The sequence below is a fragment of the Panthera uncia genome, chromosome A2 (assembly GCF_023721935.1).
Source record: "Panthera uncia isolate 11264 chromosome A2, Puncia_PCG_1.0, whole genome shotgun sequence".
Classification (NCBI taxonomy): domain Eukaryota; kingdom Metazoa; phylum Chordata; class Mammalia; order Carnivora; family Felidae; genus Panthera; species Panthera uncia.
The window spans coordinates 83,311,646-83,327,069 of NC_064816.1; the positions used below are offsets into that span (position 1 = coordinate 83,311,646).

The 15,424-nt window shown below is 35.5% G+C and overlaps 1 protein-coding gene across 1 annotated transcript in view; it reads right to left on the reverse strand.

Moving 5' to 3' along the window:
- Positions 1–280: 280 nt before the first annotated feature.
- The window catches only part of PCLO (piccolo presynaptic cytomatrix protein), a 424,370-nt gene continuing 409,226 nt past the window's right edge, over positions 281–15,424 (reverse strand). Inside the window, exons 23-25 of the mRNA XM_049641366.1 lie at positions 3,332–3,466; positions 2,768–2,913; positions 281–630 (exon numbers count right to left, since the gene is read on the reverse strand). Of these exons, the coding sequence (XP_049497323.1) occupies positions 490–630; positions 2,768–2,913; positions 3,332–3,466 (422 nt within the window). The 3' untranslated portion in view covers positions 281–489. The remainder of the gene's footprint in view (positions 631–2,767; positions 2,914–3,331; positions 3,467–15,424) is intronic.

The following is a 15,424-nucleotide window of genomic DNA, read 5'->3' on the forward strand; positions in this document are numbered from 1 at the left end:
AGTTGAGTCCTGTGTTGGAATCTAAACACAGTAAGTTGTCGGAGAAAATAAGATGAAGAAGAAAGATTTGTAGACGTCCGAAAATTGTGATTTGTTACGTCAGTTCTTTCCTTTCAACCAAGATTCTTTTGCATAAAGAATAAACTCTGCATTAGAAACCATATTAATAGTTGAGCATTTGCCTTTAGCTATAGGGCAACTCTGCTCAAAATCACCATTAATCTGCATTAAGTAACCAAGATAGTTCTCACTGTTTGTCTTGACAGCCACACGCAATCCTTTTTTTTTTTCCTTTGGTCCCTAAAACAGGAACTTCTTCATCTGAGTTTTTTACTGTGTTCCACAACAAAACATTTACAAGACTTTGTTTTTGCGTGCCATTCCTCCTTTCACGTTTACCCCCCAAAACGTGAATAGAATAGTATCCAACTGTCGTCTTGATTTGAGATCATTTAGAACAGTTTCCATACCCTGAGCAGACACATTTCTTCAATGGGTTTGAGTAGGACTGACCAAAAGTTTGTGCCAGTTGACTATTCTTTTTCTCAGATCCACTTTGTCAAGCCAGATACAGGCTTCGCCAATCAAGGTCTTTTTCATAAACTTCCCTCCATTAGAGAAAAGTAAAATCTAGAAAAAAGAGCCAAAGTTATATATACTTGCATACATTTTTCAACCTTTTTAAAAGGACATTTGATCATCAAAGAAATAACACAGACAAGAAAGGGTAAGAGGAAGTAACAGCTATACTTGTAAGATAACTAATCCTCAAGATATCCTCAAAAGATGTGCATAGTATTAATTAATTCACACCAGCATTTCCCAAAGGAAAAGCCACATCCAGGAGGATATGAGAATTTTAGATAAGACATGTATTAACAGCTCATTCTGACTAGGTTTATGCTTAATTGAATAGAAAATTTCTCAGAAGAAATTGATAGGTACATTTTCTAGTAGTTTATGAAATATGCACCAACATACAAAATTGTTTGAGTGCTGAGCAAATGAATAAGAGCTCACAAGGCAGAGAAAATACAACAGTAATTTTATTCAGCATTTAATTTACTGGTGATTTTACTACAGTGTGTACTTCTGAAGTGATTTCTTGTCATATGTAGAACTTATATTAGTTGAAATGCCATAGGATCTCACACTCAAGACAGTTTTTTTTTCTTCCAGAGATGAGTTGAAGAAAGGTAGAGAGCGTCGGTGTTAACCATTAATCCTTGACAGTTCTCCCTTGCTTTCTTTTCAGAATCTCCTTTAGAGAATTCATCTTTATTCTTGGCTAAAACTTTACTTTTATGTTTCTGACTTCAAAATATACATTTATGATTATTTCTTCTGGGCCCTGGTTTTGGGATTGTATACGACATTGTATATCTTCACCTGGATCCTGCTTTCTTATTACATTTATCACATTTCAGACAAATGTGTAATCTTTCTCCCTTGTAGTCCTGTCTCTAACTACTTAATCTCTGTAGAAGACCCATTTGCTCACACAGACTTCAGAGCATCTTTTGCTTTTTTAAAATTTCTTTCCACTGTAATACCTTTTAATACCCTCAATGCAGCTTTAACTTTGTAATATTTCTTATATGTGTCTCTAGTGTGCCCTTCAGGGCCAGTACCACGGTCTTACTCTTCCCATATTTTTTTATCTCTTTCCTCCCTCCTTGGTTTCCCTCTTTCGTTCCTTGTTCCTACATCTAATGAAGACATACTACGTACAAACACTGTATTATGTTGTAGAACAAAGAGCAATGAAAGCCAGGCCTTGCCCTAGAGGAGCAGAGAGTGGGAAAGCAGTGACCAGTACGGATATAAATGATTATACAGCACAGATTAGGATTGGTAACCTATTAAGATTAGCAAAATACTGTGCGAATGAGGCGTGATGAATTGCACATAGGGTCATCAATAGAGGGCGGAGTTCATCCTGAAAGACTTGGGAATAGTGAGATGGGTGGAGAGGGATGAAGAAGACAATATTGAAGGGAAGAAAAATATGAGCAAACCGTTGGAGGCTTAACCTGATTTGAAAAGATTGTGGTGTGGCTGGAGTATAGAGTGTGTTGTAAAGTATACAAAGAGATGAAATTAAACCAACACTCTTAGAGTTCGCGTGAGAGGACTATGGATGAGTCAGGATGTAGATGAATCACTGAAGGCTTTGATGTAACCTGCCGGCCAGTGTTTCTGTCTGTCTGTCTGTCTGTCTACCTACCTACCTGCCTATTCTTAATTCAAGTATACTTAACATTCATTATATTAATTTCAGGTGTACAACATAAGGATTCAGCGATGCTGTACGCTGCTCAGTGCTCATCACAGTAAGTACACTCTCAATTGCCTTCACATTTTCACTCACCCCCGGGGCCCTCTTACCCAGTGTTTTTAAAAGATGCCTCTGCCAGCAGCGCGATGAAGTGAATTAAGAGGGGAAGACACTGATGGCAAGGAGGCCACCTACACTGCTAAAATGATCTGAGTAATAAAGATGAAAACTCAAAGAGGATTAGTGGCTGTGAGCATGGAAATAAATCTATATAAAATAAACTGAGTAAACAGAATAGAGAAGAATTGGTAGCTAACTGGATGGGTGAGTGAGCTGCAGACTTATTAAAGGCCCCTGGAAAGAAACCTCTAAGACTGAATTAACTTGTAAAATGTCACACACGATATGATCGGTATACACATATTAAATAATTGAATGGAAAATAAATACCGTATGCACAAAAAGAGTAACTGCATAGTATACAGTTACCTGAAGAGAATGCCCAGCAGGACTGAGGCTGAATCTAAAAGTTTCATTGAATGAAGGCTCTCTATCATGTCTGCAAACTCTCGTTTTTTTCTTGATCACTTTCTTCTGGGTAGAGATGTTCATCACATATATTTTTACATATAAATCTGAAAAGAAGAATTCAGCTTGTAAAATGTCCATTACTCATACGATTTTCTATTGAAAGAATTATAATTGTACACTGGGAGTTATCCTATATTTTAAACAAAGCCAGCAGAACGTGCTCAATTTGTTTCAGACAACATAAAGTGATTAAAAGACACACCAATTTTCTTAGCAATTTGAATGTGTTTTCCCATTGTATGATAAACATATTACTCTGTTTCTGTGTTGAGAAAAATTATCTAAAAATTAGTAGAATATCAACGTGTTCTATATAAGAGAGGTTAATCCTTATTTCACATTTTTTTTCAGATATATTCAGTATACAGCCCCAATTTTACTTTGAATTTTCCAATTATTTAGGACATATTTGTACAGAACTCCTAGATATTTTATACTTCTCATTATCATAAAATTAGAGACCTGGTAAGTGATCAGGAGACTTAAATTTGTAGGTGATATTTCTGCATTGGAGAATCTCAACTATCAGTTGTTCACCATCTGTCTTCATTTCCTTCTTCAGTGCAATCTTGATTTCTCCCATTACCTGAGTTTTGACTGGAAAAAGTTAAGAAAAATGGTAAGGAATATGAAATGACATCTATTCAATGTTTCATTCAATAATTCATGCATACATTCATTTACTGAGTGTTTATCAAGCGCTGAACACTTTATTGTAGCCTGTGGATACACAGATGAATAAAACACAGTCCAAGCCCTTAAGGAGTGACAGATTTCATGGGGAGACCAATAAATTCCACACTTACAACAAAGTGTGCTAAGTATGATGACAGGCTAGTAAAAAGGGAGGTATGGAGGAAATGCAAGTAGGTGTTACTCAGCTGTAGATTATTAGGCCAAAAGAGGAAAGAGATGAGACTATAATAAGACACACATACATAAAATCAATAGAATTCAGGGGCACGTGGGTGGCTCATTCAGTTAAGGGTCTGACTTTAGGTTTTGGCTCAGGTCATGGTCACAACGTTTCATGGGTTCCGTGGGTTCGAGACCTGCATGGGGCTCTTGCCGACAGCTGGGAGTCTGCTTCAGATTCTCTCTCTCCCTTTCTCTCTATGCCCTTACCCCGCTCATGTTGTCTCTCTCTCTCAAAATAAATAAATAACTTGAAAAATTTTTTTAAATAATAGAATTCTAATATAATTTATAGGAAATAAATCATACGAAATACAAGAAGTTGTTTGCTAACAATTGCTCGTTACAAGGCTTTCTCAAGAACACTTGCTACCATAACTAAATGTCATTGTATGTTATTTATACTTTCTTCCTATTTCTTTTATGGAAGACATAGCCAAGAAGAACTCACGTAGTGACGACATTACACAAAGGAAAATACAATGCGTGGTTTAAATGAATCCAATGTATTTCTTTCAAGTGTTATCTTGGATCCTTGTATTACTGAAGAAGCCATTCATGATCACTCATGATTCTTTAATGATTCACCCTTTCCTCTGTCAATTCATACATTCATCCACTTATTTAGTCACTGACAAGTACTTTATTTCCCACGCTACCCTATGATAAACACTCTGTTAGGAAGAATGGAGCCAAACATGCATGCTTATTGGTTTTATGATTTTTTCCACCTGTTGGGAAGAAAGTGTTAATGGATTATTTTCATCAATAAGCACATAATTAGAAAAAAAAAACCCAACAAGTTTATAAAATATGAGAGCATGATTCCAAGAGAGCCTGAGGAAGTCTGCTTGAGCTGAAACCAGGACAAGAAAGAATTAACCAGCTGAAATGGATTCAGAACATTCTACAGAGAAGGAACAGTGTGTTCACAAAAGGGAACATCATGGGACTGAGGAACTAAATAAATGTCCTTGTGGTTATGACATATTGTTAATTGGCGCCTTGTTAAGAATTTGGTTTTTATCTTTAGAACAATAGGAACCTGTTGAAGGTTTTTTAAGTTTGGATGTAGATCACTCGTTCTCAAACATCTTGGTTTCACACATCGTTATAGTCTTAAAAATAAAATGGGAGTTCCTTAGGGTGCCTGCGTGGCTCAGTCGGTTAAGCGTCCAACTGTGGCTCAGGTCATGGTCTCATCGCTTGCGAGTTCAAGCCGCATGTGGGGCTCTGTGCTGATGCTCAGAGACCAGAGCCTGCTTGAAATTCTGAGTCTCCCTCTCTCTCTCTGCCCCTCCCCCACTCACGCACTCACACTCTCTTTCTCTCTCTCTCAAAAATAAAATAAAAACATTAAAAAAAAATTAAATGGGAGTTCCTCAAAGAACCATTGTATGTATTACAGCTATCAATATTAGAAATTTTAAATTTCTGGGGCGCCTGGGTGGCGCAGTCGGTTAAGCGTCCGACTTCAGCCAGGTCACGATCTCGCGGTCCGTGAGTTCGAGCCCCGCGTCAGGCTCTGGGCTGATGGCTCGGAGCCTGGAGCCTGTTTCCGATCCTGTGTCTCCCTCTCTCTCTGCCCCTCCCCCGTTCATGCTCTGTCTCTCTCTGTCCCAAAAATAAATAAAAAACGTTGAAAAAAAAAATTTAAAAAAAAAAGAAATTTTAAATTTCTAACTAAAATGCAAAATTGGATATTTAAAATTGGATATTTAAAATTGGATATCACTTAAAATGATAATATACTTACAATATTTTAATGGCAAATCACCATATTTCCCAAAATAAAAAATACATAGTGAGGAATGCTGTTTCACATTTTTCCAAATTTCATTACTGTTTTGCTTAATAAAGGAAAGCTGGATTCCCATGCCTGTTTCTATATTACATCCAACTCAATAAATTGTTTTAGTTGAAATATATGAAGAAAGTCCACTCTCATACAAATAGTTGGAAAAGGGAGGAATATTTTAATATCCTCTTTGGATAATGTTAATCTTTGATGCTACGTTAAAACTTGACAAGTGGTAATTTCTTAAATAAGACAAGGGATAATTTCTGAAATCATATCAAGGAACTTTCTGAACTGTTACTTTAAAATACACCAGTCTATCTTGCATTTTGAATGGATCTTTTAACTATGCCTGATTTGATAACCTCATATTGCTCATTTTGGAAAACACTGGTTCACTGAGCTATGAAGGTCTTGTTGACACATTTCATAAAATATTTGAAGCACACATGTTAATATCATCACCAATATCATCAAGAAGTTCTCTGAAATTGAGAAACTTCCAAGCTCAGGAATGCAGATGCAAGTTTTTCAAAGTTCTATTTTTTATTTAAAAGCTGAATTTTATAATTGACGACTACTGTCACTTGTTTTTCTTAAAGTGACAAGCTCATTTTGTAAATTTTTCAGAATAAGTGGCATGTGTCTATGAGTTATTCTTTCTAGTAGAAATTACATTGCATATTTAAAAGGGCTAGTTGAGCTTGCAATGCAAAAAAAAAAATGCACAGACTTCCTCAAGTCAATGGTCATAATTAGACATGCAGCACAAATGCTTTAGATGTATTTCCCATGTGATCACACAGATTTAGAAAGGCATGTACTTTCTAATACATAATTTTAGTATATTAAATTATAATATTTTAGTATATTTAAAAATAATTTTGACCTCATGGATACACTTGAATAAAGTACAGAACACAGGACATAGTTGAGTCAACTTTGAGGGGAAGTTAGAGTAACAAAAGCATTTGTGCAAAATTGTACAAATACTGGATTGTAGTTATTCAATCCTTTTGATTGAATTTTGTCATATTTTGGGGATATGCTGTTTTGATTTATTTCTTTCCTGGTCAATTGTCTGATCAAGTTAATTTACATTTTTGTCCAGATGTATGCAGACATGTAGAAAAATATCTATCAATACCAATAACTAAGGTGCAAAAATACAGAAAATCATCCTCTATACTGAAACATAAATCTTCTAGATATAGTTACATCATAATAATTTAGCAACCAATGACTATCGATACTTCCGAGTAGTTAGATGTTAGCTTTGCCCTCAAGAAACTCAAGAAAATAAGACTCAAGGCAGGGGTTTTATATACAGCTGGAATGTCTTTTGAGTGTCAAGCCTACAGTTTTAAGCATAAAAGAACTCAAGAATTCTACACAAAGATTGATTCTCTGAGAAATACAAGGGGAGTGCATTTCGTTAAACCAAAGAGAAAACTAGAGAAACTTCAGTGCAATCAATGACGGTGAGTATTTAATGTATTTAATTATGGGGCTAAGGATAAAGCAGGAGTGAGGGCACAGGTGCATGGAAGAACAGCATTTGTTATGTATTCCAAGAGTAGTAAGAATACAACAAAAAATGGATGGATGGGGAAGGAGAAAACGCAGAAAGTGAAATGAGACTTTTGACTTTTGTATAGGCAATAGGTAGGTAACAAAGGGTGCAATTAAAAATTGACAAACCACATAGTAAGTGTTGAGGTAAGAAGAGCAAGAATTATAAATGGTGTATATAAAAAGAAAATCATTAAAGATATGAATCCTTCTTAATTACAGAAGAAATTTTTACAAATCAAAGACACCAAATGGAAGAAGAAATACAACAAATATACATAACAATTATAAAACAAAATGCAGAGCTGCAAACACATCTACCATATCAGTAAATACAAACAGGTTTAGCTAGTCTTTTTAATTTAATTTATTTTTTATTTATTCATTTTTTTTTTTTTTATTTTAGAGAGAGAGAGAGAGTGCACGAGTGGGGGAGAGGGGCAGAGGGCAAAAGAAACAGAATCCCAAGCAGCATTCACACTCAGCGTGGAGCCCAATGCTGGACTCAATCCCAGGACCCTGGGATCAGACCTGAGCTGAAATCAAGAGTCACACATTCAATCGATTGAGCCACCCAGGTGCCCCTAGCGCCCTATTTTTAAATGACTTTCAGACTGGCTCATAAAGCAAAGCTTACCTTTATGTTAAAATGTAGTTTTGTTTCTAACAGTCAAAAATACATAAATTATAAGCATGTCAGGTATATGGAAACAATAAGAGAGTAGGGGCTGAACTCTTATTATCAGACAATAAGTTTTATAAAATGAAACTATTATAAACATTAATCACACACAAAAAGGCTTCAATTAAGTAATTCTTGGAGGAATGGCAAAATATAATGAGAAAATACAAAAGTTCTGAAAAATAATGATAATGGAAATACCGTAAGTATCAGAATCTAAGAAAGTTACAGTAATGATGAGAGGAAAATCAATAGTCTTAAATGCCTATATCATTTAAAGCATTTATAAAAAACACATATGCATTAATATTCTATCAAAAATTTTAATACAAGTGATTTAAACTTCCAACTCTAAAAGTTAGAAAAAGAACAAAGTGAAACAAAAGAAACTACAAAGAAGGAAAGAATAGAGATATACACTAAAATTAAAGAGATAAAGAATAGAAAAATAGATGAAATTAATGAATCAAAATTCTGATACTCTGAATAGTATCAACAAAACAAAAAACAATAGTGAATTTACTCAGTGATGTGTGGTCTCTTAACATTCTTATTCAGAAATCACCTCTGGCCTCTTAACCATGACACTACTCTCCTCTCGGTGACTTGCTATAAACATTTACGGTCATGAATATACCCTAATACTATCAGGTCATATTCTGTTTACACATTCATGACAGATAGAAACCGAAAACATCATCTAATATATTTCTTCAAACTTCCAAGCAAGCATCCAATTCTGTTTACTTAACCATTTTAAGGAAGCATAAATAAGCCCATTCAAATCATTCTGTTTTATATTAAAAAAAAAAAAAACAACTTCACAGGCAAGTAATTTTCAATATAAAAATGAGAAAATAGGAAAGATCTTAGAAATTCTTTTCTTTAATATCTAGAGAAATTAGGTGAAAAAAAGTAAAATTAGAAAAAGTGTTAACAAATAGTAACTGAACAAGGAATAGGCTACAGTCTCCCGCTGGCAACCCCCAAAAAGTTCCGTGTAGGAATGGAAAGGGGGATTCTGGGAAAGCACAGTTTAGCAGGATTCCTGGGCACAAAAATCTTGTATCACAAAATCTTGCTGGGAAAAGAGGTGACAAAACCCTGAGTATTACCACCAAATCCCCATCACAGAGAAGAGGATGGACAACGAGAATACGCAGCCCCAGAAAAGTCACACTAAACCTTTGAGAGTGGAAACCCTGGATCATCACTAAAAAGATCTGAGAGTTTCGGTGCGATCGGGAAAAATGGCCAAGGCTCCCCATTTCCGGGAGCTCCAAGATGAAGCAGGTGAAAGACCCAAAGCAGAGACTATCTTCCCCTGGAAATAAGACATATCTTGGCTTGCTACAGTGAATGCTGGCCAAAAAACATTTAATGAAATTTCAAAAGAGAGAGCAAAATCTCGCCAAGCAGGCCAGCAAATCTATGTGTAAAACAGCTCTATTTCTTTCCTCCAAAGCCGTACAGAAGTGGAAAGAACACCGTCTCAAACCCACACCTGGAATGGAGGGGGAAAAAGAGGATTAAACCAAGGTAAGGAGGAATTCCAGGAAAATTCACTCCTACTACTCGAAGCCAATAAAAGCTGTGGACAGAACTGATCACACTAACAAGCGGGATGGAATAAAATAGGACAAATCTTCTGGGACAAATTCACTTTTATAGGTCATATTCCTCTTTTGCAGCCCTTAAAACCCCACGTGCTAAGAACGTGATATTTGTTCTTTCCCACCTTCTTCCATGGGGAAAAAAAAGGGGGAATTAAGCTTGCTAATTACAGTTCTCAAATCATCACGTTGCCTGTTTCTTTCTTGGAAGGTTAAATTCACATGTTTCACAGTGTGGTACTTGTGAAGTTCTTGATAATTTTCTCCTGTTCGAAGACTGTTCCAGCTTGCTCTTTAATGTCTCTATTAAAGGAAGAAAGGGACATGCCTGCTGAGATTGTGTTAATTGTGAGTCACCACTGTCAATCATGTCTGCCCTTTCCTAGGTTCAGAGTGCCTCTGTCACCTGGAGCAGACGGCGGATGGTGACAGAAACCTCTTAGTCCAGGCCTACGGTCTCCACAAGGGGGCAGCTCCAGATCTAACATCGATCCTGCTCTGGAGAAGATATTTATCCTGCAGTAGGATACATAACCACAATTTAAGAATAGAAAGAAGGGGGGAAAAGAATAGAAAAAAGAGGAAGGGATGAAGGGATGTTGAGGGGAATTTCAAAAATGAGGTGACAAAAGATGCCGATTATAGCACGCAAGTACAAATGTTCCATTTTAAAACTATTAATGAATTAGAAACACCATGAATAAAATTGAATAAGACAGAAATCAGTATTATTGACATAGAGGGAAGAAAGGATGATATAGAAAGGAAAATGGAAGATAAAGAAGGTAGAGAACAATGATAGGTATGTCCAACTGAGAAATACGATCCAATATAACTGATTTTCCAGAAAAAGTAAGTTTAAGAGTTTAGAAAATAGCATCTATTTAAAATATACAGGTATTTACTTGAAGTAACAGAAGGGTAAATCTGTGGATCAAAAGAACACCCTGTATTCCTGGAAATACTGATTGCTTGATACATTGATATATCCCATTTAAACTACTTCAAGGATATAGAAAACATTTTTAAAGGAGACAAGGGAAAAAATAAGTCCCCTGAAAGAGGACATTCGTGTATAAAAAAAAATAAAAATAAAAATAGCCTTGTGAAAATATTTAAAAGGCTGTGGCAGAAGATATAGAGGATATAGTAATGGAGGAAGAAAGAAAGAAAGAAAGAAAGAAGAAAGGAAAGGAAAGGAAAAGAGGGAGGAAGGAAGGAAGGAGGGGTGCCTGGGTGACTCAGTCGATTGAGCATCTGACTTCCATTCATGTCATGATCTCGTGGTTTGTGAGTTCAAGCCCTGCATGGGGTTCTGTTCTGACAGCTCAGAGCCTGGAGCCTGCTTCCGATTCTGTGTGTGTCTCTCTCTGCTCCTCCCCCGTTTGTGCTCTTTCTCTCTCAAAAATAAATAAACACTTTATTATTTTTTATATGAAATTTATTGTCAAATTGGTTTCCATACAACACCCAGTGCTCATCCCAACAAATAAACACTTTAAAAAAATTAAAAAGAAAGGAAAAAAGAAAGGAAGGAAGTAAGGAAGAAGGAAAGAAGGGTGGGAGGTAGGGAGGAAGGAAGGAAGAGGGAGGAAGGAGGGAAGAAAAAAGGTTACAGATGAAATTGAGGAGGAAAAGTGGAAGTAAGTGGAGGAGTGCTAATTTCCTCTAGGCAGACTTAAAATTGAAAATTGAAATATAGTACTAAAAATCATAATTGCTGAGGCTCCGGGTTGGCTCAGTCAGTTAAGCACCTGACTCTTGCTTTTGATTCAGGTCATGATCTCACTGGTCATGAGGTCAAGCCTAATGTGAGGCTCTGAACTTGGCTGTGGAGCCTACTTAGGATTCTCTTTCTCCCTCTCCCTATGCCTCTCCCCAGCTCGCGCTCTCCACACTCAAAATCATAATAGCTCAACCTTGTAATATTTTCAATTTTGTTTCTTAAACTTAGTGAGAGCATTTATAAATGAATATGGCTAAAATATTTATTGAAATTAGACAATTCCTTTGTTTTTACCATGATATAGTCTCTTCATTAAATTAAAAAACACTATAATCATGACCATGAATAATTTAATTGTTTTTAACAAAACTGTGTGCATCCCTCTATCTCTTTAGCTAAAGTGCTCCAACTAAGTATAACTGTCAAATTGACTTATTTTTGTCTCCCACAGCTTTCTTTTTTCACACTCTCTGGTGCTTTATTCTCCATTAAAATATGCAGCGCTCTTCTCACTCCTTTTACTCAGAAAAAGTTTACATTTATACATATTTTATCTGTGAAAAACATGTGTGTGTCATATCTACATGCACATATTTATACACATGCTATTTGTACACCTCCGTCTGATTTATAGCTTAGAGAAGTGCACCTTAAGAAAACATTACCATTAACAGAACACGGTAATTATTTCACAAGAAGTAAGGTTGGTATAATCTCTATTTTACAGATGAGAAACTAGCGGCTTTGGTATTTGAAATAACTTGCTAAATGGCTAAATGGCCCAGGTAGAACTTTAATCTAGATCTTCTGATTTTAAGTCCAGAGCTCTCTCTCTCTTATGAAAACCTTATATTTTCTTATGAATATTATTTTTGCACTGATTGTGAAGAGCGCTGAGTAATGTATAGAATTGTGGAATCATTGCACTGTGCACCTGAAACCAATATAACACTATGTTAATTATACCTCTAAATAAACAAATGAATAAATAAAATAATATCCTTTCAAATAAAAATAAAAAAAAATATTTAATTAAACATTTTTTTTAATGTTAGAAAGCTTAGAAGTTAGAAAACAGGTTTCCCTGATACCCTGAGAGGAAACTATTTGGAAAACAGCAAGCAATTCTGGGTTGTTGATTTAGGGTTCTATTTGCCCATCTCACTATTGGCATGATAAGCAGGTTTTTAGTCTCCACACTCAACATAGGGCTTAAACTCATGACTCTTAAATCAGGAATCACATGCTCTACCGACTGAGCCGGCCAGGCACCCCACACTCCGGTTGTTGAAACCTAGCCAGAAGTTATTGTCTGTATATACACATGACATCAATTATGCAGCTCATTTATATTAAACAACAAAATGGCAACCAATATTTCCTGAAATATTCATAATTGTATGAGATCCTATATGGGAATTATTTAAACTACAAAATAGTTTAAAAAGTGACCATGGATTGAGAAAATATTTTTTTAACATTACTCATATCTGAAATACTGAACTGCACACAGTGTAAGTTGAGGTTTACTCTTTTTCAGAATTCTAAGAAATCTATTGCAATCTGAGCAGCTTTTGCCCATGAGAGACCATTTTAGGCAACTTTTCTTTAGAGGCGTTGTTTAATTAACTGAAAGTGAATAAAACGAGGAAAAGAAAAGAAGGAAAAAATGTAAGAGGAAAGTTTGTGTAAAGAAAAAAGCATAGAGTGAATAAAATTCTCATCAACACTTAGGTTTCTTTGTGTTTGTAAATTTCCATTAGTAAATATTACTGGTACTGGCTAATGAAGTCTGAATTAGTGTTAAGTATGATGTATATTTAGCCCTGAGAGTCTATCACCTCATAATTCGTCACTTAGCTCCTATCACTCACTTCAAATCTAAGCAAAGTCTAATGTGGAATTAAGGGTGAAGATTCAAAACCAGGAATTCTGGATGGCAGGCCAGTCATTAAATATCTAGGTTTATATTTCCTCATGTAAGTGAAGGTATGTATTTCCTCATATATTTCCTCATATAAGTGAAGGTATGTAATGAGATTATTTAGGGACTATTTATAATATCTCTTTCAGCTTTATAGGTTGTGGACATTTTCTGACATTATCTAAATATTGTTTAGTCCTGGCCCTCCACTAAACATCTTCTATTCTAAATAATTTTCTCTGTTTACTCAGGATTCCTAAACCCAGTCATTACAGAAAGCCTCACTAATATCCTAATACCTGTTAAGAGGTAAAATAATGATGTATTTCCCCTCATGTAGGATTTGCATTTTCTTTTCTTTCAATTGTTTCTAGTCTGTCAGTTTCAGATCTAAACAATGATTTTTTTTAATGCTAGCATAGTAAAGGCATATTGTTAGCACAATGCCAGAAATGGTAAGTATTCAATAAGCATTCATTCTTCTTATGTCTCAACATGAGATGCAATGCAAGATCAGTTCTAGAAGAAACTGACTGTTTACACCTAGCAAGCACATATGTACCATTAGGTCAGTTGCTCAATTTACTCAGAGTAAATAAACAAAACAAAACAAAACATCTCAAACTATTCATAGGAGTCAATAGTTTTAAAATAGAAATTTCTCAAAAAGAGAGAGTCCTTCTTCCACTTTGCTGAGCTTGTTACAGAGAGGAAGTAAGTTCACTCTACTTTGTTCTATTCACTTCCCTCTATAATTTCCAACCAGGTATATTAACCCTACCCTAGAGTCTATAATAATTTTACCTTCCATGCTGAAATTATATCTCTCTCTTCCAAAAGTTCAACGTGGCACTCAAAAATCTGACTGTAGTACTCAATAATTATCTGTAACTGGCACTTCTTTTTTTCTTTATACCATGTCCTTGAGTAGCCGGGAAAGATTCCCAATCTTTTACCAGGTCTGGTAATCTTACTTTTATTGAGTGTGATTTCCTGGCATATCATTGTTTTCCACAGCCTGCATTCAAGTCATTGATATGTCTTCATTGTAATTCTCAGAAACATATCCTTTGAGCAAAGGTTCTTAACTCTTCCCTCATTATATGTAGGATTAAATAGAAGGAGTGAACAACTATAGGCTTTGAAGGTTTATCCTGGTAATTTAATGTTTGAAAGGGGGAAGTAAAAATAGGACTAATTTATTTCATTTTATAATGTATTAAATTCTATTCCTATTACCTTCACTTTAAGATCTCATGAAATTGACTCCCAATAAATCAGCTTGCTCATACAATAAAAATGACATCATTCAGCTAGCTCCATTGCCTGACTACTTTTCTACCTCTGTATCTCACACACCACTGCAAATGCTTGGATCTAGCAGTTTCTACTAACACATAGTATGATAAAGAATTAGAAAAAAGAATTAAAAAAAATAATGTTTATTTATTTTTGAGAGAATGATAGACAGAGCATGAGCATGGGAGGGGCAGAGAGAGACAGAGACACAGAATCTGAAGCAGGCTCCAGGCTCCGAGCTGTCAGCACAGAGCTGGACTCAGGGCTCAAACTCACGAACTGTGAGATCATGACCTGAGCTGAAGTTGGACGCTTAACCTACTGAGCCACCCAGGAGCCCCAGAAAAGGAATTTCTGAGACAGGATTTATGAAACTCTTTGTGATCAGATATTAATAAATAATGTCTTTACAGTGAAATTCAATGGATTTGGTTTTCAAGAAAAAAAGATGAATCTTCATTCCAAATATATCTCAAGACATATAATTTTGTACTCATAGTTTAAGTGTGTACTAATATGTAAACAAGATAATATTATAATATTATGAATGATGAATACCAGTTAAATAATGTAAACTTGTGTCATGTTATCTCATTTTTCCTCAAACATGTGAAAAAGAAATATTACTAACTTCGCTTTAAAGAAAGGAGATTGTAAATTTTAGGTTGACAAATTAGCCCAAAGTCACATAGCTAGATGTTTCTAGCAAGGAAACCCAAGATTATTGCCAAAGCTGTGATAATCCATCATGTGAAAGTGTTCGTGTGCCAAACTCATGTGCATGCTTGTGAGCATGCATGTGTTAGGGGAAGGGATTTTGGGATTGTGGGAGCTCAAGATTTATGGGGAAGTTGTACTGGAAAGACAAGGGACAGTCAAGAGAAGGTATAAATGCTTACCAATTTCCTTTCCAAAACCTTAATTTATGAACTAAATTTCTTGATTCATTACAGGTGGGGAGTTCAAACTTACTTGGGCGGTAACAATAATGTATCCAATTTATTGAATAACTCTTGTGTTCCAGGC